General features: G+C 52.3%; 4 protein-coding genes across 4 annotated transcripts; 2 read left to right on the plus strand and 2 right to left on the minus strand.

Moving 5' to 3' along the window:
* Positions 1-2,008: 2,008 nt before the first annotated feature.
* PV08_00631 (uncharacterized protein) lies at positions 2,009-5,410 on the plus strand (the record flags this gene model as incomplete). The annotated part of the gene is made up of 4 exons (XM_016374996.1): positions 2,009-2,141; positions 2,200-2,240; positions 2,297-2,933; positions 2,997-5,410. The coding sequence occupies 4 exons, from the start codon at positions 2,009-2,011 to the stop codon at positions 5,408-5,410; spliced, it is 3,225 nt and encodes a 1,074-aa protein (XP_016240272.1).
* A 284-nt stretch (positions 5,411-5,694) lies between these two features.
* Positions 5,695-7,491, plus strand: PV08_00632 (uncharacterized protein; the record flags this gene model as incomplete). Its single annotated transcript, XM_016374997.1, has 1 exon — positions 5,695-7,491. One exon carries the CDS (start codon positions 5,695-5,697, stop codon positions 7,489-7,491), a length of 1,797 nt encoding a protein of 598 aa, XP_016240273.1.
* Positions 7,492-7,958: 467 nt separating this feature from the next.
* PV08_00633 (uncharacterized protein) lies at positions 7,959-10,868 on the minus strand (the record flags this gene model as incomplete). The annotated part of the gene is made up of 2 exons (XM_016374998.1): positions 7,959-10,537; positions 10,781-10,868. 2 exons carry the CDS (start codon positions 10,866-10,868, stop codon positions 7,959-7,961), a joined length of 2,667 nt encoding a protein of 888 aa, XP_016240274.1.
* A 1,060-nt stretch (positions 10,869-11,928) lies between these two features.
* Positions 11,929-18,198, minus strand: PV08_00634 (uncharacterized protein; the record flags this gene model as incomplete). Its single annotated transcript, XM_016374999.1, has 1 exon — positions 11,929-18,198. One exon carries the CDS (start codon positions 18,196-18,198, stop codon positions 11,929-11,931), a length of 6,270 nt encoding a protein of 2,089 aa, XP_016240275.1.
* Between the last annotated feature and the right edge of the window lie 823 nt (positions 18,199-19,021).

Below are 19,021 nucleotides of genomic sequence, written 5' to 3' on the forward strand. Positions count from 1 at the left end.
CAACCGAATGTCACGCAACCTAGTATCCTTTGTGTCCTGGTCGAGCTATTCGGCCAGACCTGGTGTGAACCCTGGCTCACTAGGCGGGAACATCCCTGCAGAACTTTGTGCGCTAACATCATCCCGTCCATTTGCCAGCGGCCATGAGGCTCTGGGGTCAGTAAAACGGGACCGCTGCACCTCGCATCATGCAGCTGAATACTAACCCGATCAAGATCTTAACGGTCTTCACAGCGAATCGTCTGCTTTCGATCGACCCAAACACGCCAAAGAATACGAACAATGCTCTTTGGCACATGCAGCCGGCCCAGAAGGGCTTGGGATGTTTGACGATAGTTGGATCAGTATCTTACATGCTTTGGAGTGGCTACGGTTCATTCCGGCGGCGCCTGCACTGGACTGGCCACTGTATCGCTGCCGTACGTTGCTTGGAAGAAGGCAGCTAGCTGTTGAACATCATTGCAGATCCGGAGCGACCGGCATCACGCCTGCAGCCTTCCCAATCTCCCGCCGAGTTATCCAGTTAACTGACTGTTTCACAGGATCGACATGAAATTTGCTGCTTTTGAGGAATTCCTGAATTAGCACTTGAAGGTGGCTCCGCGACTACTGGCGGCGGGCATCATCCCATAGCCTTTGATAGCGAATCCGCTCTCGCGTTGCCTTCCTCGGTGTTTCTCAGATTGACGACCCTGGTGGACGGCTTTCACGGCTGACCGAGTATTGGCATTACCGACGACTCGTACTCGGGGTCGCAGCAAGGGCCCACATCTCCTGATGCGAACATGAACATGTAAATATCCCTATCGCATGGGCGGATGAGTGCCAGTCTGCGGCTAGATTTTCTTGTCCATGTACTAACAGCTCCCTCTCGAAAGATGCACGCGTCTGTGGGGGGTGGCGGTGATCTACACCCTGCCAGGTCCGAGAAGTTAACGACCACGGCTTTGGTTGACCATACCGCACGGACTTATACCAGAGCTACAATAATTCCCCGGTGGTTGCGCCTAGTGGTCGTACCACATTATCACCCGGAATGTTGAGCTCCAGCCTCGATGTTGTGAACCTCTCACCAAATTGGGCAAGCTTGGAGCCTAAAGCACTCTACAACTGCCCTAAGAGGGCCATCTGGCCCCATTTCTTCTCACTTCCAAATAAGACAGACTGCAGCGTTATTATTATTGGGGTCACCACGAGTCCACGACAGCAGATGAGACAGCCTTTTCCTCCACAACTGCCCTATCAGCAGGTATGTTTCCCGAGCCTTTGTGAGAGGCGCTAGCGATCCTGACTCAAGGCTCCTGTTTCCTTTGACGCCCACCACTGCGAGTCTGTTGCGAGATGAGTGGCATGACATCGGCTGATGATATGCCGTCATTGCATCCTGGCCTTCACCGTTGCTTCTGGCACAGCTAGCTCAAAGAGAAGCTGTCGATATACTGTACTATCTTTACAAAATTAGGGGTCTGGTTGTTGATGGCGCTTGTGTCCTTCTGTTTAATCCTAACGAATCGGCCAATCACTCGCGGGGTTATCTAGCTAATGCATATTACCCAGGCAGTCCCAGGATCTCACCCTTACCATCCTCGAGAATATTACCATATCCCGTTGGACAGATACCTGTTTTCGTCAGAAACTAACAGCCGGCACATCCTTCCCGTAGCCATTAACCAGGCGCTCTCCCCTGGCAAGCGTTGTGGTTGGAGCCCGCAGCAGCATGAGATCTCCGCGCCAGTTCTTGAATCGGTGTTCTGACGATGCTTGATTCTGCTGTATATATTCGTTATCCTTCTCTGTCCATAGTTCAGCAACCTGTGGTCAGCCTCACGAATTTGTCACTCTGCAACGGACTAATGTTCGTCTCAACTGCAAGAGCCCAAACCGGAGTTGGCTGCAATCGTCGACATCCAGTTGGTATTCGTTACCAATCCTTCAACCATTCGAAACGTGGCACGCTCGACTCGTCACATTCTCCATAGCACTAGCCCACACTGGCCATCAAGACCTCATGTCTCCCTCGCCGAAAGATGACGACTCTATTGATGTGGAGGAGGCTCCAAATAAGTCAGACAATTCGCCAGAGGCTGAAAGCAGCCAGAGACCACAATTAGCGAAGAGACGAACCAAGACTGGATGTTTGAGTGAGTTCAATGTCTTTCCCGAACCCGACTAAGGTAGTATCAAGCTGACTCCTTCCAGCATGTCGGAAGAGGCGCATAAAATGCGGAGAAGAGAAGCCGGTATGCCTTTATGCAAGCGATTTAAACAACTTTTTCCTGACGTTCATATGTCCTAGATATGTAGGAATTGCGTCAAGTCAAAACGCGAATGCCTCGGTTATGTCCAACCTCTTGTCTACAAACAACAGAGTCAAGAGACTCACTATCCAGGATTTGACCAAGATGAACCATTGATGAGCTCAACTGAGTTCAGAAGCTTCGTTCCCGGACCTTTTTCTGATCCGTTGATTATATCGGATGCCCAGAGGGCTACGACATATCAGGCGTTCGGTCCATCACGCTCCTCGTCCTACGAGCAACTTCCCTTCAACGCCAGCTATCATGCATATCCTCCCGCCATTGGTGACGGTCAGATGCCACTAGGATCTACAGGCCAGTTTGAATGGCAAGGCGCCCAGGCCTCAGTTGAACAGCGAGCTCTAAACATGGTCGCCCCGCCAGGATTTTTTGGGCTATCGCAGGTGAATGACGATAATCACTACGCCGCAAGCACGAATCCCAGCTACAGTCCATATTTCCAACACATGAACAGCTGGGGACCACTAGGACCCTGGTCAATCTCGCCTCAAATGCCGTACCCAGCCGCAGCTTTTCCAAGCGATCTGACACTCCATGACCACGCTCAAAGCGCAAATGATCTCACACAGAATCCGTCACAGTTTGCACAAAACCCCTTCCGCCATAACCTGCAAGGTACGAATACACTACAATTCTACTCCATTCCACCGGTGGTCGGCTCTGGCTAAACACCTTCAGAAAACGGGCCACGTCGTGCTGGGATGTATGGCCGTGGGGATAGTTCGCGTCCATTTACCCAATCCTCAGGATCAGTCACGTTGCAAAACCTGACCAACTCGATTCCTGCAAGCTCTGACTACTATGATGACCCTGATGACCCATTTGACGTGGACTCGGACGAAGAGAATTTGTCATACCAAGTGGCTGCAGAGAACCTAACACAGGCACTCGACCAGAGTGAGCAGTACAAAAGGAGGATGTCTCGGCTTAACGCTCTTCGCCGAACAAACCAAACTGTGACAAACTTTCGACCTACTACCACGATCTCACCTCTCAGGGAGGAGCGCAATCAACACCTCTTCCGTCATTTTGTAGAAGTGACGAGCCAATGTATTTCCGTGTTCGAGCGTCATCACTTTAGTCCTATGGCTGGCCCGGCGAGAACCCTGTGGAATTTCACACTCCCATCCATGGCTATGTCGCACCCGGCTCTGGCACATGGGATTCTAGCTCTTGGCGCATTGCACCTCTCGAAATTACAAAACACTTCCGACGCCACTGCTGTTAAGCACTTCACGTATGCGGTGCGAAGGGTAGGGCGGCTACTGGGTCTACCCATCAGGCGTCTCGAGATTGCCACTTTGGCAACAGTCCTGATTCTTGGTTTCTATGAAGTCATGAGCGGGGATCACTCTCGATGGAACCTGCACTTGTCTGGTGCCACTCGCCTAGTAATTGAACACGACTATGCAGGTATGACTCGCAACACAAGGCGCATGCGGAATGGTGCAAAAGCAAGGGTCAACCAATGGATGGCTCGGTTCGCTCTTACAGAAGAGAATTATGCTCGCGTTGCTGGGATACCACTGGCTCTTCTTGATGACATCGACTGGGAAGTCGATTCAGCTTTGATTTCTCGTCTAACCGGCCTCTCGGTGGATTATGATCATCAGATTCAGCCTCAGTTCCCGACACAGGGATTGGTAGCCAGTCTTACCGAGAAGGATATCGAGGACTTCAAGGCGAAGATGGATCTGCGATGGTGGTATTGCAAGCAAGATGTTTTTCAAAGTTGCATCGGTGGTGACCGACTAATGTTACCTTTCGAAGAATGGAAGTACTGCCCGCCTCGAGGTCAGCTCGGACGATCAGCTAACCCGTACGCAACCCTGGACCATCTCTGTCTGATCATGGCACGTATAGCAGATTACAGTGCAAAAGATCGAATTCGAAAGCAACGCGCTTTAGCAGCTACAGAGGGTGACTGGCGGCCCCCAACATGGTTGTTCGGCCCGCGAGGGCCACCCAGCGGCAAGAACGAGGGTTCTAGAAATTCAGACTCAGCGGCCTCTTCTAGCAGTTCTCATTCTGGACGATCTGGAGGCTCAAACAGGTCTGCAGGCACGAATGCTTCTAAAGCTACCGCAGCACCGAGTGCTAATGAGGGTAGAGTGCGCCAGAGTAAACCCGCTCCAATGGGCACGAGTTTACCAAATCGGCCTCCGATGATGGGTATGATCCCCCCTCCGGAAGGCCCGATTCAATTGCATTCTGCATTCAAAACCATGGACGCAAACCTCAAGGATCCTGCTTTCGTACGGAAAAAAAGCGACAGTAAGCCAACGCCGCCTGGAAACCTCGAGGACGAAACCTCTAGAGCTTTCAAGGAGCACGAGGACATCAAAAATGCATTTGACCTTTTTGAAAGGTCTTTAGGCCCAGAATTCGACCCTCTTCCATATACCGATGCGCCAATAGCGACACCTTTCGGGCCTGCCTTAGTATACAGAAACCCGGGCATTGCCTGTATCTGGGGATTCTATCATGTTGGTCGAATACTTCTGCACCGTTCGCATCCAGAGATGCCTCCGGCCGCGATGGTAGCGGCAAGCGTCACGGCCCACCTAACCCGTGATCATGCTCAAACAATTGGGAAAATCTGTGCCGGATTATATGCGACACAGCATTACAACCAGTCCGGGGCATTGGACCCCACTCATGCTGGTGCTTGCATGGAGAGCACCTTCTACCTGCTATTCGCAGGAGTGCAGTACACGGATCCTGGACAACGCGGCTGGACCATCAGCAAACTGAGAGACATTTCTCAAAAGTGCGGATGGCACACATCTGCTGCTGTCGCGGCCGCCTGTGAAACTACATGGGTACGGATTGGGCAAGCAGGGAGAGGTCCGCCTTATGAACGGAAGATGGATCCTCGCAACCACGACGACCGGCAGACAGGTCTAGGTCCAAGGGCGGCTGAGCCTTCTCCCGGCACCGTCGATACCTCGAATGCAGAAAAGGATCACGAATCAGCCTTCGTAGTCCATGACCGCAATTTAATTAGCCGCTCTGGCTCCGCAAGGGTGCACTGGGCGCTTGGACTGCTATCGGTCGAAGAGGACATCAAGAAAATGAACTTGAATGAATAGTGTCACATATATCGACGACCTTGAAATAACTGACTACCATTTTGAAGCGCCAGGCGAGATGCTATATCGACCGTTGTGCCATCATTAGGCTGCGACGCCTGAGGAGGAACCCGCATTGCACCTGCTCCGGATGTCGAGTTTCCTCCCTCCAAGTATCGTGTCGCCCTTCCCCCGAAATTATTACACTAAAGTCATCATGGCTTGGGTGTCCCTTTACCTATACTCAGTTTCTATCAAATTGAGCTTTTGGGCCTTTTCAATTGAAATACGGAATATTGATAATCATGCATACCTTTCGGAAAGACGTCTCTTCATATTTTGACCTTCCCATCCAAAAGCGGACTCCTTCGTCAGAAGCGAGTACACCCCTCTCCCCCAGTGCTGGCGCTGGCAATTTGCGTCCCAACTTCCCTCGACCACCACTGATCCAGGAAGGCCATCGGGCGCAGTCGGACTTTAGTGCTGCGCTGAAACGAAATCGTGTTCAGGTTATCGACGAACTTCTTCCAGCGGAAATAGAGCCGCGTCCTGCGTCTGCTCCGCAGGCTGGAAACGACGAGTCTGAGACTTTTAATGAAGGCAACGGCCAGAGTGGGACTGAGAGTTATGTGGAATTCGAGCTTCAGACTCGCCGAAGAGGCCCGCATTCAGCATCTGGTGCTTCATCTTCAGATGCCGGCTTCCAGAATACAAAAGAGAGCCGTTCAATTTCCCTACGACGGCCACGCTGGATAAGGACACCCTCAGGTAGCGCTTGGCTTCACTTGAAGAAGTCTTCCTCCGTTGAGACTGACGGCAGGCCCTCATCAAAAGATTCTCTACGAATGACACCCGGGACTCCTACCCTTACGATACGTACAGATCAAACTCCTTTGAAGCCACCAACACTACATAAGAAGGTATCTAGCGGAGAGCAAAGGTCTTCCATCGTGGTCGAGACCCCATTCTCCAAGCAAAGGCAGAACCCACCGACTCCTGGAGTCATTTCGGAGACGACAGGCGAATCTTTATCTCGCAAAAGCTCGTTCAACCCCAGACGCCTCTTTGTAGCTCCATTGCTCTTAATCAGGAAATTCATTCCTAATAGAGCGCAGAGGAAACAAATTCAGAGTCCCCTGGAATCGTCTTCTCCCATCTCCAGACACGGTACTCGACTCGAAGACCACGCGACCACTCTGAGGAGGAATTACAGTTCTGATGCTCTGAGGCGGGTCAGCGCTATCCTCCATGATCTAGTCAAGCAAAGCTCAAAGGTGAACCAGTCCGAATCACAGGAGCCCAGCCCGCTTATGAACCACTTTAGGAGCAGTGCTCTGTTAGACAAGTCAGCAACACAGAAAGCGCGAAGAAGTCCTCGGACGACCAAAGGGATTGTTTCACAGTCCACAATTTATCAGCAGCAGCAGAGTGCTGAGAACTTGCCCGATTTCGCATCTTATACCTCAAGTCAACTCAGTCTGCGAATGGGTAAGCAGCCTAACAATACCCCGGAGGAACGGGCGACATACAAAGTCAAGAGAAGATCAAGCGCCGAGACTGAAGAATTTTTGAAGATAGACATCAGTGTGCGTGGCAGTACTAGCTACTTACCAAGCGAGGCGCGGCGGATTCATACACCGCCTCTCCCAGAAGAAGGCGCTGATGGGAGATGGAGAGGGTTTTTCTTCGACTACAATGCACCTCAATCTAGCCCATGCCGTCCAGCGTCTAGACACAGTGCTAATGGAAGCGAAAGCTCAGGGTCGAATGGAGGTGAGGCTATTGGCAGAACGTCGTCGCTTCCCAAGTGCCTGGGGAGAACCAAGAGCAACCGCGTCAAACGGGTTGTGAGCGGCGATTGGTTCGATGTGAAGCTTCAACAAGTTGATGTGGGACAAGATCCTTTGCGTATCATCGAGCCTAAATGTGGCGAAAAGAGACTAAACTCTCCTGATTTGTTCAAAACGTCTTTCCAAGGCCAGAGCGAAGAGCACTTTGACTTGACGATACCGGAGCATCTACCCAACAGCCCATTGTGTCCAAGGCATCCGAGATACTGGCGAGTCGTGAAAGGCAAGGGTGGTCAGTTTCGTTGGTGTTAGATGCACGGGGTTGGTCTGGATGAGAGCATTGCGTGATGGGCGCTGTTTAGCGCAGGAAATTACTGTTCACATGGTTTGGATCGCGCTCGAGCAGGGAGGTATATGGATCACGAGTCCGTCTGCGTATTTCAAGAGCCGAATCGACTGTTTTCGCTGGATTAAGGGAATGAAGATACAGCAGAACTCGGAGATGACTGTTGTTGTGTCAGCTGGGTATGGTCTACTGTTGCGACGACATGGATATATTCTTAGTGGTGTACTGTACAATAGAGGACGAAGTCATGGACTGTCCGGGACACAGTGATCCGTAATTTATATAGTTGACATACTTGACGGACTCTCAAAACTCGCCGAGTGCAGATCCCGGCCTGGGCAGCGATGGGTGGCCTCATGGGGTCGAGAATGTGCCAGACAGTCTCATTCGCCCGGACGGATGAGTCGACTACCTACAGAGTGCCTACATGAACTCATTCTCGGTAAGGAACAAAATTAATATCCCATCCATCCTCGTGTACTCCGGCCAAGCGGCCCACGACGACCTTGAACCGGCCTAGCATTTCTGCGTTCGGCCATCCCTCCTGCGGCCGATGGACGCGTTCAAGGTGTTGCATGAAGCTGGCTACATTGCCAAAAATAGGAGGCCTGTTGGTGGTGCCGGCGGTGGCCATGATGCCCTCGCCACCGCTGACAACTTTTGCAGCAGAGTTTGGAGCGTGTCTGGAGGAAGTCGTGGATGACGACTTGGTTTTGCCCTTGCCCTTGGCCCCAAAGATCCCAAGTCCATGTCCATGTCCATGGTTTTCACCGTTGGTTAGCGGCGAGTTCGTGCTGGTACCCGATGTAGTATGCTTCTTAGCATTCTCGTTTGCATTTTCGTGCTCCGTGGCTGACGAGGCCGAAGACAAAGTACGCTGGTATTGCTGCTGTTGCTGCTGGTGATGAGTAGTAGTAGTGGTAGCACTGGTCCACCCACGATATTTCCCCTCTGCACAACAAAAGATACAACCGAAACTTCCAAAACTTCCGTCCTTGGCCTCGCCCACCGGCACCATCCCTTTGAGCTGGACGTGACAGCGTGCCAGGAAAACCCATTTGTACCGCACCCCGCCACCTTCCGAGGTGCGGATCCTGGGGTCGAAGCTCCGTTCGGGCTTCCCTTTGCGTTTCGAGTCCGACGACACGTTGATCGACGTGTGCTGGGGCCCTTCGAAGTGGCACTTTTCGCAGCGCCAGTACGTGTCGGTGCCTGTGAAGCCGACAGGCCGGCTGGCCAGGGTGAACGCCTTGCGCTCCAGGCCGGCTTGCAAGCGGAATGCGCCCCGGCAGAAACCCAATGTGTCTTTGTCGGTGGGGAGGATTAAGGGCCCGCTGCTGCTGGGGAAAGGGGCAATGATGCTGGATGATGATGATAGGGGTGGTGGTCCTCCCGTCGAGTTCGAGTGGTGATCGTGGTCGCGGTCGCTGTAGATGGATGAGTGGATTGACGCGGAACTGTGGGTTGTGGTACTGGGACTGAGATGGCCTGTGACCATTAAGGGGTGCTGGTGCTGGTGCTGTTGTGGGTGTTGCGGCGCCGTCGGTGCTTGAGGAAGTGCCTGAGTGGGCGGCAGTGTAGGTAATGACACAGTAGGATGACGACGGAGATCAGGCTGCGGTGAGTCGTTGGGAAATGCATTCACCTCTGCACCCAAGGGACGTAATCGTCGTGGCAGGAGAGGTGGTTGCAACGCCATGGAAGAAGAGGAAGCCTGCGATTGCTGCCAATGCGTGGACTGCTGCGACTGGTGAAGGTGGTCGTCGTACATTGTCTGGCGCCGTGCGGGATGTGTGTTGAGAGAATCGGTTCGTGGAGGCTGAGAGCGTCGTGGACGACTATTCTCTTGTAAATAATGCACGTGTTGCAAGGTGCCGTGGTTGGAAGTTTGTGCTCGTGACGAGTATGACTGTGAATTCGAGCCTGACCCTGAGCCTGAAGAGAGTCGACCCCGTTCCTGCGGCGGGGAGATAGGTGGGTTGTACATATCATATACCGTGCTGTTGCTGTATTGGCGGCCATCCTTCCTGCCTCTGCCGCAGTCCAAGTGCTCATCATAGTCGTCTGGACCATAGCGATCCCGCGAGTTCTGGCTTCTGTGGCTACTTGAGCCTCGTGACGCTTTTGGTGAGTGTTTCATTGCGCCATTTGTTGCAGAAGGGTCTTTGTCTGCTTCCAGTGACGGAATACTGGTCGTAAGTTGACCTCCAGGTGCAGGGAAAAGCATCAAGATATTATCGTCTGAAGCCAGAGCCTGTGATGAGCGTCTTCGCATATCCACCTCGTCCGCAGCGTCACCCACTTGGAGAACATCAACAGGAGGAGCCGCCGCTGGATGCTGCTCCGCGATTGAATTCGAAGGACGAACCAGTTGTCGACCATAAAGATCCTGAGATCCTGGAGAACCTGCAGAGACATTGCGGTCAAGATAAGAAGGGCGGGCCGTCTTGGATATGCTCATGTTACCGAATTGGTCTGCCATCGAGGGTGGTGGTGTGAGAGGGGCTTGGATCCCGGAAGAAGAGAAAGTACTCCTGCTACTAGAGTACCCTATGGAGGGAGACAAGGGGATCATCAAGCCAGACGTGTTCGAGGCTGCGATACTGGTGGGATGGTGGGCTTGAGCTCTTACAGCCTCCGACAGCCGCTGCGAAAGTTGACCCAGACACACCCCAGCATTTACACGGCAGTTGTCCGAGGTTGTCTGAAGAGCATTGAAATCGAGGTCCATGTTGTCCATGTAGACGGTGCGTAGGGTGATGATCAACGTCATCTGTAGGTTTATGAGGATATCTTTCATGCCTTCCCTTGCTTGTATATCTCCACAGGCGTACTGTTCGCCGAATCTCTTGAGATCGTGTTCGTAGTGACCACGGACTATCGCCGGTCCCAGCGCCAGCGATTCGAGAAGGTCGCGTGTCGGTCCTTTTGGGAGTCGCACACCATTGCCGGTTTCTCGCTGGTCTTGTATCCGCTGGACGAGCTTGACGGCATCTTCAAACGCCGCGATCACTGCTGGAAGTTAGTATGGGGTTTCCCATTTGAGGTGGTTGGGACTTGCCAGCGCGGACGAGAGAGGAAATGTCCATGGTAGCCTGATAGCGGAGGCTCGTGTTCGCAGATGCGGCGATCGCGCTTTCATTCAAGTCTCCTCAAGACACGCCGTCGTACATGGTCATCTGTAGCAAGCTTGCAATGCGACTAGTGGATTCTCTAGAATAAGGAGGTTCTGCAAAGATGTCATAGATGATAGACCATATACCTGTCTCGAAATGGGGATTGACTGAGGTTCGCTGCCCCAGTCCGCCCGGCGAGGCAGAATAGGGCAAACGTCCAGGGCCATGGCAGCCTTTCCATGCCGAATGCCTCTCACAAAAAGGTACGGCACAGGATTGGAGGTGGATTGATTTGATTGTCACGGTGCCACAGCCAGATGGACGCCGTCAAGACGAAATGGTTGGGCAATCGAGGAGAAACCGTGGAGCTGACGACAGGATGATACGGTTTGAGTTGCATTAGTCGGGACAGGGGGTTTTCGGCGCACTCAACACACAAGCCGCAAAGATGTCACGGCGGTCTGCGGATTGAATTCCTTCGACTGCCAAATGCGACTATGTGTCCCTCCTCTTCTCTCCCGCACAGGGCTATTGCAGACGCTGAACTGATCGACAATGGAGGCCAGTAGTCTTCAACGAGAAGTCTGGCTGCCTACACACCTCATCCATCTTGCTCGTGGCATGGATATCGATGATCGACTGAAGTTACATTGCTCTACGCCGTAGTTAGCCTGGTGGCGCAATCCAGCAAGCGTCTCCCGGGCTCCTAAGCGTTGTCGGCGACGCCATCGAAGTAGACGAGTAGCAGACGAGGAACTCAAACCGTCGCGTGCTTCTTTCCCATGCTACAACACTGTCTCGAACGCAATTTTGCAATCCTTTCACCCTTTCGAGATAGGTGCATCCAACTTTGGTAGAAGGATGCGATCGGCCCTATTGAGACAGCCGAGGCTCCATCTTGCCATGTGAAGAGGAACCATACACCTGATGGAACATGGAGCATGGAGCCAGCATGTTTCTCCGCGTGCTCTTGAAAGCGACTGGGGATGTGGGATCTTGAGACTCCCGTACCCAAGGTATATATAGGTGAAAAGTTATACGTATATTTCCAATAAAGATAGCAAAGTTGCCGCTCTTCACTATCTCGATATCTGTAGTACTGACTATGGAAACTGTATTTGTTACACCACCACTGCTTGCACAAAAAGCAAAGAAATCTACTAAACGCCGATGTGATGTCCTCAAGCACCCAATTTCCCAAACCAGCCTGCTTCCCTAGCCGCATCAAGGGCGGGCTATGGGAATTCGGCGCAGGAAGCAACACCATCCAAAACATCCGTGATCTGATTATGCCACAGAAGACAGACGGTGGACACCAGCTACGTCTCCCGCATTCTCATATGAATCCCAATCCTCCAAAATCTTTGCCAACCGTGGCGAGTTTGTCAAGCGATACACTTCCTCAAAGTACTCCTTGCTGATCTCAAATGGCTTAGCTGTAACATTAGGGATGTACTTGCCGATCAACTTGGCTGGGTCGATGCTGGTCTTGTTGATCTTCTTGAGCAAGAATGACCGGAATGGCTTGACACCAGATCGGAGGAAAGTGCTGTGAAACGGCACATCGATGCCCTTGAGGGGAATCACAGCAAAGCCACGTTCGAGTTCGATCGGCTGTGGTTTGGCTTCAGTCTTCTTCCGGCACTCCCCGATGATGTCAACCAAGTGGGCTTTGACGTCGTCGAGCGACATTGTCTGCATCAGTGCTTGGATGTCGATCTTCTGCATCTTTAAGACGTTGAGGACATTGGTCATGCAGTCTAGCGCACGCAAGTCGCCAGCACACACGTATTGCATGTTTGCAACGTTGTAATTGACAATTTCCACGAGCCAGCCCGTGGTCTCTGCAATGTTCTCCACCACATACTGCAGCGCTTGCTCGTTGAAGGTCTTGGAGATGCGGCTGGGATTGACGGCGCACATCGAGTAGTTGCTTCTGCCTTGTTCGTCTCGTTCAACCGCCACCTGCATTGTCAAGCCTCGGTAGAACACGACTGACACCAAGCTCTCAATGGGCATGACCTCGGCGATAGAGGCCAGAGCAGAATATTCGCCCAGCGAGTGCCCGGCAAAACTGCTATCACGCTGAACCAGGCCCTTGGAACGCATGTCTTCGAACGCGGCCTTTTCCATCAGCGTCAGAGCCGGCTGCGTGAATTGGGTCGCCGAGAGCAAACCAGTCGGGGAACGGTATGTATACGAGGAGGTGTTTTCGTTGATTTCCTTAAAGATCTTTTCCGACTTGACTGATCCGTCAGCATTGATGGACTCGAAGGTCATGGCCATATAGTTTTGACGAATGGCTTTGCCACGAGGACCACCGAAGTGGATGGTAAGCTCCTTGGGGTTGTTCTTGACGATGTTTATGATGGAAAGACCATAGTTATCCATGAAGTGGCGGTCTGCACGATCCCAGACTTCTTTGGCCACGGCGCTCTTGCCGTAGAGATCCATACCCATACCTTGTTCTTGCGAACCTTGTCCAGTGAAGACGTATGAGGATACAGGCTGCTCAACCTCTGCCTCAGCAAGAAGCACCTTATCGCCGGTCTCCTTGTTGCTGGTCTCGATCTTGATGATCTTCCGACCAGCAACCATGCCGACGTGTTCGAGTTTAACTTCCAGGTCGTCATTCGGTAATACCATGCCGACCAGAGACACGTGGTAGCTTCTGACACGGCCAATGTTGTTTTCGGCAGCCCATGTCTCGACCAGACTACGGACGGCAGCACTGGAGTACATGCCATGGGTGATGGTGCCAGGCAAGTTCGCGTAGCTGGCAAAGATACGGGAAACGTGGATGGGGTTATAGTCCCCAGAGACGCGGGCGTAGGTCTCATTGGACGCTGGCGCCCTGAGTGACAACGGAGTCTTACCACTCAGAGGAATGGCATTCTCGAAATTGACAGGTTGCTCAATCGAGGAGCCGTGACGCTGCAGATAATCAACGACAGGATTACCGTGGGAAACTCCAGCTTCGTACTCGACGGAAGCGACCTGGATCACTTCCTTGGTGGGGAGTTCCAGTAGAACCTGGCCGACGGTCTCAACATTTTGGAAGACAGTCTTGTTTTTGAACCGGACCAGACTGGAGAGACGGAATGTCAAGGTCTGACCAAGCAAGTCAATGTCGGGTTCGTCAAGGTGGAACCATTCTTTTGAACGCAGAACTGCAATATCCTTGGAGGTAGCGAGCGTGACTTGCATGGGTGTCTCCTCCTTGCGTTGGAAGGTGTTCTCGAAGTCGTTGTAAGTTCCTCGGTACAAGAATTGGCTTGTCACTTCCATGACGGGCTGACCATTACGGGTGATGGTTCCGCAGACTTCCACCATCTTGCCTGCATCTTGGTTGATGACAGCATTGATACGAGCAGAGGTATGGAGCTCATCCCCAACCTTCAGGGGCTCAGCGCCGGGAAGCATACGGAAGCCATTAGAAAGGTGAACAAGCTTCAGCAGATCACCATCAATCGAACGAGGGAAAATGGGTTTCGTGATGGCTTTCCATCCCACAACGATAGCAAAGTCCATGGGCGCAAAAACCTCCTTGCCAGGTCGATCAACGAACGCTTCTCCAGTATTGCCGACAGCGTGCACAAAGTCTGCAATATCTTGGGTAACGACGGTGGCCTTACCACCATCAAAGGTGTTGGTCGTGGGAGTGTCAAAGGGAACGTCTTTCTCGGCAAACCAGATCCGGTAGTAGAACTCTTTGATGCGGTCGTTGCGGCCCTCCATGACCTCGTGGATTGGAGCATAACCGGTCTCAGGGTGGTAGATGAATCGGAATGGCAGGGCGACCGCCTCACCCTCAGCTGTCCTTTCTTCCCACATGTTCATGAGAATTTCGTTCTTGCTTACCAAGCTGATGTCAAGTGTCTTCACGAGCTTGCCTGATTGACTTGGCTCCTTGACAATGATTGTGGTCCTCGCTGGATCCTTGGGATGCGCAATTTCGACGGTCATGCCACGGACGGGCGCCAGGACGCGCTTGAGAGGATTATTTTGGTACCGAGCGCCTTGGACGAAAATATCAGTCGTGAACAAGGCATGGCGCCACGAATAGGTCTTTCCAGCCAAGAGTTGCAGCCAATCCTCAGCACCGGGAAGAGACGCGGCAGAAGCCGAGGATAGTCTGTAGGTAATTCGCGACCCATCTGGGATAACGGTGACTCCATCGAGCTCTACCACACTGTCTGGAGAGCTGATGATTTTCCCACCGAAGTACTCCACGACAGGAACCTCGGACTCTCGGCCATGGTAGACTTCTTGGATAAGGCCTTTAATGTGATCATTGTGGATTCCATCCAGAATATCTTTGACAGGCTCATCAACCTTGGTGGAGTACTTGGCGGCCATAGGGCCCTGGAGGATACAGGTTCTGCCGACGTCTTGATCAACGACAGCGTCGAGATCTTCCGACTGCCACAATGAATCCTTCTTGAACCAAAATTCGAAGTTTTCGTCCAGAGAGGGGACGAAAGGAACAGGCTTTTGACCCCGTCGTTGGCAAAGAAGCAAGAAATGTTGGACATCTTGAGCGTTGATCAATTGAGTCTCCGCATCGGGATAAGCAGCCAAAACCTTCTCGACAACAGGATATGGATTTTCGAATTCAGCGTAGCTTTGAACGAGGGATGGTTTGCCAGAGCCAACTGTGAAGCGTTCTTCGACTCGTCGAATGAAGTCAACGGTCAGATTGCGGAGAGTAACCTCAATCCAACGTGATTGATGCTTCACGTACATTAGTTCCACCATACGTCGAACAACTTCAGCGTAGGTCATGTCCTCCAGGTCAACAGTCTGGCCAGCAGAGTTCTTGCCAAACCAGACTTTTTGGAAGTCATCGTTCAGTTTCTTGATGATGTACTCGCGTTGTTTCTTAAGCTCAGCGACTCGCTTCTTCTTGTCCAAGCTGAAGATCTTTTGGTCCATCTCAGCCCAGAACTTGACACCACGAGTAGCCAACTTGTGGATCGGTTCACCCATCTCGGATCGGACAGTGATGACACCTCCAGCTGGGCCTTTGTATGTTTTCTCCCACTGACCGTCGTCAACACCCTCGGCCTCTGCGATAGCCTTCTTAGCATTGATAGATGTATGCGCTTCTTTAGCGGTCATCAGACGACTACCAAACAAAACGCCATCGAATGGCATCGGGGGGTAACCGAATTTACGTGCCCATGAGCCAGTCAAGTAGGGATAGGTGTCTTCAGATCCGCCGAAACCGCTACCAGCCACCAAGATGATGTTCTGGCATTTCCGGATGCGACCATACATTTGGAGAATAGGTTGATGGAAATCTTCGAAGGAGTGGTGACCACCACCACGGCCTCCCGTCCATTGGAGTAGGACAGGGAAAGTCGGGTTGGCTTTCGCAATGTTGATGACAGCTTGAATGGCATCCATGGAACCAGGCTTGAAAGCAATGTGCTTGATGCCCAATGTGTCGATATACTCTTGAGCAACTTCAATCGACGGAACACCAGCACCAATGGTGAGGCCTTCGATTGGGACACCGTCAGCACGGAGTTGGGCCAAGAGTGGGATCTGCCATCCCATTGCACGAGGGTTGACATAGATCAAGTTCACAGTAATGCCGCGCCCGGGAGGAATATTTTTTTCAATCTTGGTCAATGCCTCGGTCATGCTCTTCGCATTGTAGTAACCGCCACCAGCAAGCTCAATGTGATACCCGGCATTCATGGTGGCTGCAACGAAATCCCAGGGCACGGTGCAAGGAGTCATACCAGCAACCATCAAAGGTGGCACACCGAGCAAGCGGGACATCTTGGTGTCAACGTAGGTCTGGCCGACAGAGGTCTTGACCAGCCGGGGCCCATGTTCTCTGATCCAGTTTGTGGCATACTTGACGGCATGTTCTTCGTCACGGTCGAATATCTCTGGCTTGTATCCCACTTCAGTGTTGGTGCCATCCATCGCACCGGCCAGAATGACGCGAACTCCAGTACCTTCCTTGTTGCGGTTTGTCAGTACGCCTAGGCCTGAAATTCCTCCAGGGCCAAAGTCAAGGATGTGAGTTGCGCCTTCGAAGACCGTAGCCTGCTCCCAGTGGACCGGATCTTGAGTAATCATGCGGACAAGAGATGGCACGATATCCTTGTCTTGCTGTAAGCGGAGGTCTTCACCAGTGTTGGTGTCGAACACCGGAATAACGAGACGGCCCGCGGGAATTCGAATAGCGCTGAGATCTTCTTGGATATTCTTGAATGCCTCACTGAGCAGCGGGCTGTGGAAGGGAGCAGTGATTGGCAGGAATCGGTTCACGAAGCGCACCTTACGCTCCGTGTAGGGAATACGATTCTGATCTAGGCCAGTCGGGGCCTTCACTTTTCGCAAACGTAGATTGAGGCCGTGCAGAGAGATAGGTGCACCTGTGACCACGAAATTCCTTGCGCTGTTGACCAGGGAAATAGCAATGTGGCGATCTTGAGGCAGATGCTCATTTGTAGCGTCAATGTGTTCTTGGAGCTGCTTTCGCGAAAGATCTCTAACTGACAGCATGGGAGTAGGGGTACCTTCTCCAGCCTCTAGTGAGTCCTGCAGGATCGAGGGAGCAATACTAGTGCGAGGATAGGCCTGTTGACTCCTCATACCGATCCAGAACAGCATGGTTATGGCGTCTTTGGCGGCTTTTGCGAAGCTCTCCCACGAAGTTGCGGTAGCTATGGCAGCAGCAGTCACCACACCTTGGGAGTGACCAGTAGTGCCGTTGATTCGCTCATTGACCTCTCCAGGAGTTTTGCCCAGGACCTTGCAAGTAACCTGGTAGTGAGCAAGCTGGACAAGCCCGATCAGAGGCAAGCTGACAGGTGCAGATACCAGGTAGTCTGTGTCTGGCTGCGCTTCTGGGTCTGCCAACCATCGCATGATATCCAGGCCCTTCGAGTAGAACTTGTCGGCCTTTGGATTTCTGGCTAGAGCTTGTAGCTGGTCGGCAGCAGAAACAATCAAATCCTTCGTGAATGAAGGGTATGTAGTGTAGACTTCTCTTAGCTCATCGAAGTACTCTTCGATATTCCCTTGGCCACCGAAAACGGTGAAAATGCTCGCCTCCTCATCATCAGCAGCTCTCAGTAAAGCAGAGTCATGTGGCTTAATGGGTCTTGCAACTGCTGCGCGGCCTGCATAGTAGCACTGAACCACCACCAGTTTCTTCGCTGTGATTCCCGGGAGCGTGGCTGCCAGAGCATGCACGTCATTGGCGTGCATGAAGGATCTCTCAAATTCGTTCAGGACCACTTTGAGCACTTCAAAAAAGCCGGTTGCCTCCTCGTCATCATCAACTTCAGCGGCAATGAAGCCAATGAAACGGGCGACAAGCTCGGCACTGGAGGAGGGCTCGTCATCTTGAGCTAGTTCGTCTGTGGCTTCGGGCAGAGAGGCTTTGAAGGTCTCTTGGAGCTGAGAAGCCTGGAAATGAAGAGCTGTCGGTATTAAGAAGGAGTATTCGAGGGAGCCATGAGTGAGAGTGAGAGGGCGAAGGTTCTGAGATGATCGAGGAGTGTGGGTGCCGGTCGCACCACCGGAATACATGGCTGCGAAGGCTTTCGAGTGTAGATGATGCTTTAGGCACGAAAGCGCAGAGAGTGGTGTTCAAGGTGAGCAAGCTAATGCCACTTTGATGTTTCTGAAGACGACAAGGTTTTGAGAAGGGCTCTTAGGTAGGTATGAGAGCTCTTGTGCGGGTAGGGAGGAAGGTATTAAGAATGGTCGTTTCGCGGCAAGAAACTGACGATGATGGGAGGGTATGGGAGCACGGTGATGAAGAGTCGGGAAGGATTAGTTATTGCCTCTGGAGCAACGGATGTGTCTTGATGTTCTCTTTGACGATTCACTGGATTCTAGGAGCGTTCGCAAAAAATGGTGGACAAACAGTGGACTGGTGGTTCTATGCTGGCTGTCCCGAACATGGAGCGTTGAGAAGCCAAAGAAGTTTTCCCCGTTGGTTTGCCGGACTGAGCGCCAGGGCCCGTGGCCAATGAGAAGACCGCAAATTGGGTGGGCAAGTGCCACTGCGCGAGCTTCTGCAGGGACATCGGGCAAAAAAGAAGCGGCGTCATCAACTCGCCGAAGCGCTTCCCAACCACAAAAAATGGCATGCAACTCGTACTCGTATTGTCCGTAGCAACGTGACCTCCTATGTACCAGGTACTCGAGGTACAGGACAGATACAGTAAAGACCAGGCTGTCCATTGACCCCAACGCGCTTCTCGCTCGACAAGCAGGCAGCAATGATAAAATATGACCCGCAGTGTATTTCGTAAGGCTTCCTGATTACTATACAGCATTCCCAACACAATTGAAGAGAAGTGTTCCCCAGGTGAACAGGCTGAGCCTGTACTGGCTGTGGAGGCAA

This window comes from Exophiala spinifera (assembly GCF_000836115.1).
Source record: "Exophiala spinifera strain CBS 89968 unplaced genomic scaffold supercont1.1, whole genome shotgun sequence".
Classification (NCBI taxonomy): domain Eukaryota; kingdom Fungi; phylum Ascomycota; class Eurotiomycetes; order Chaetothyriales; family Herpotrichiellaceae; genus Exophiala; species Exophiala spinifera.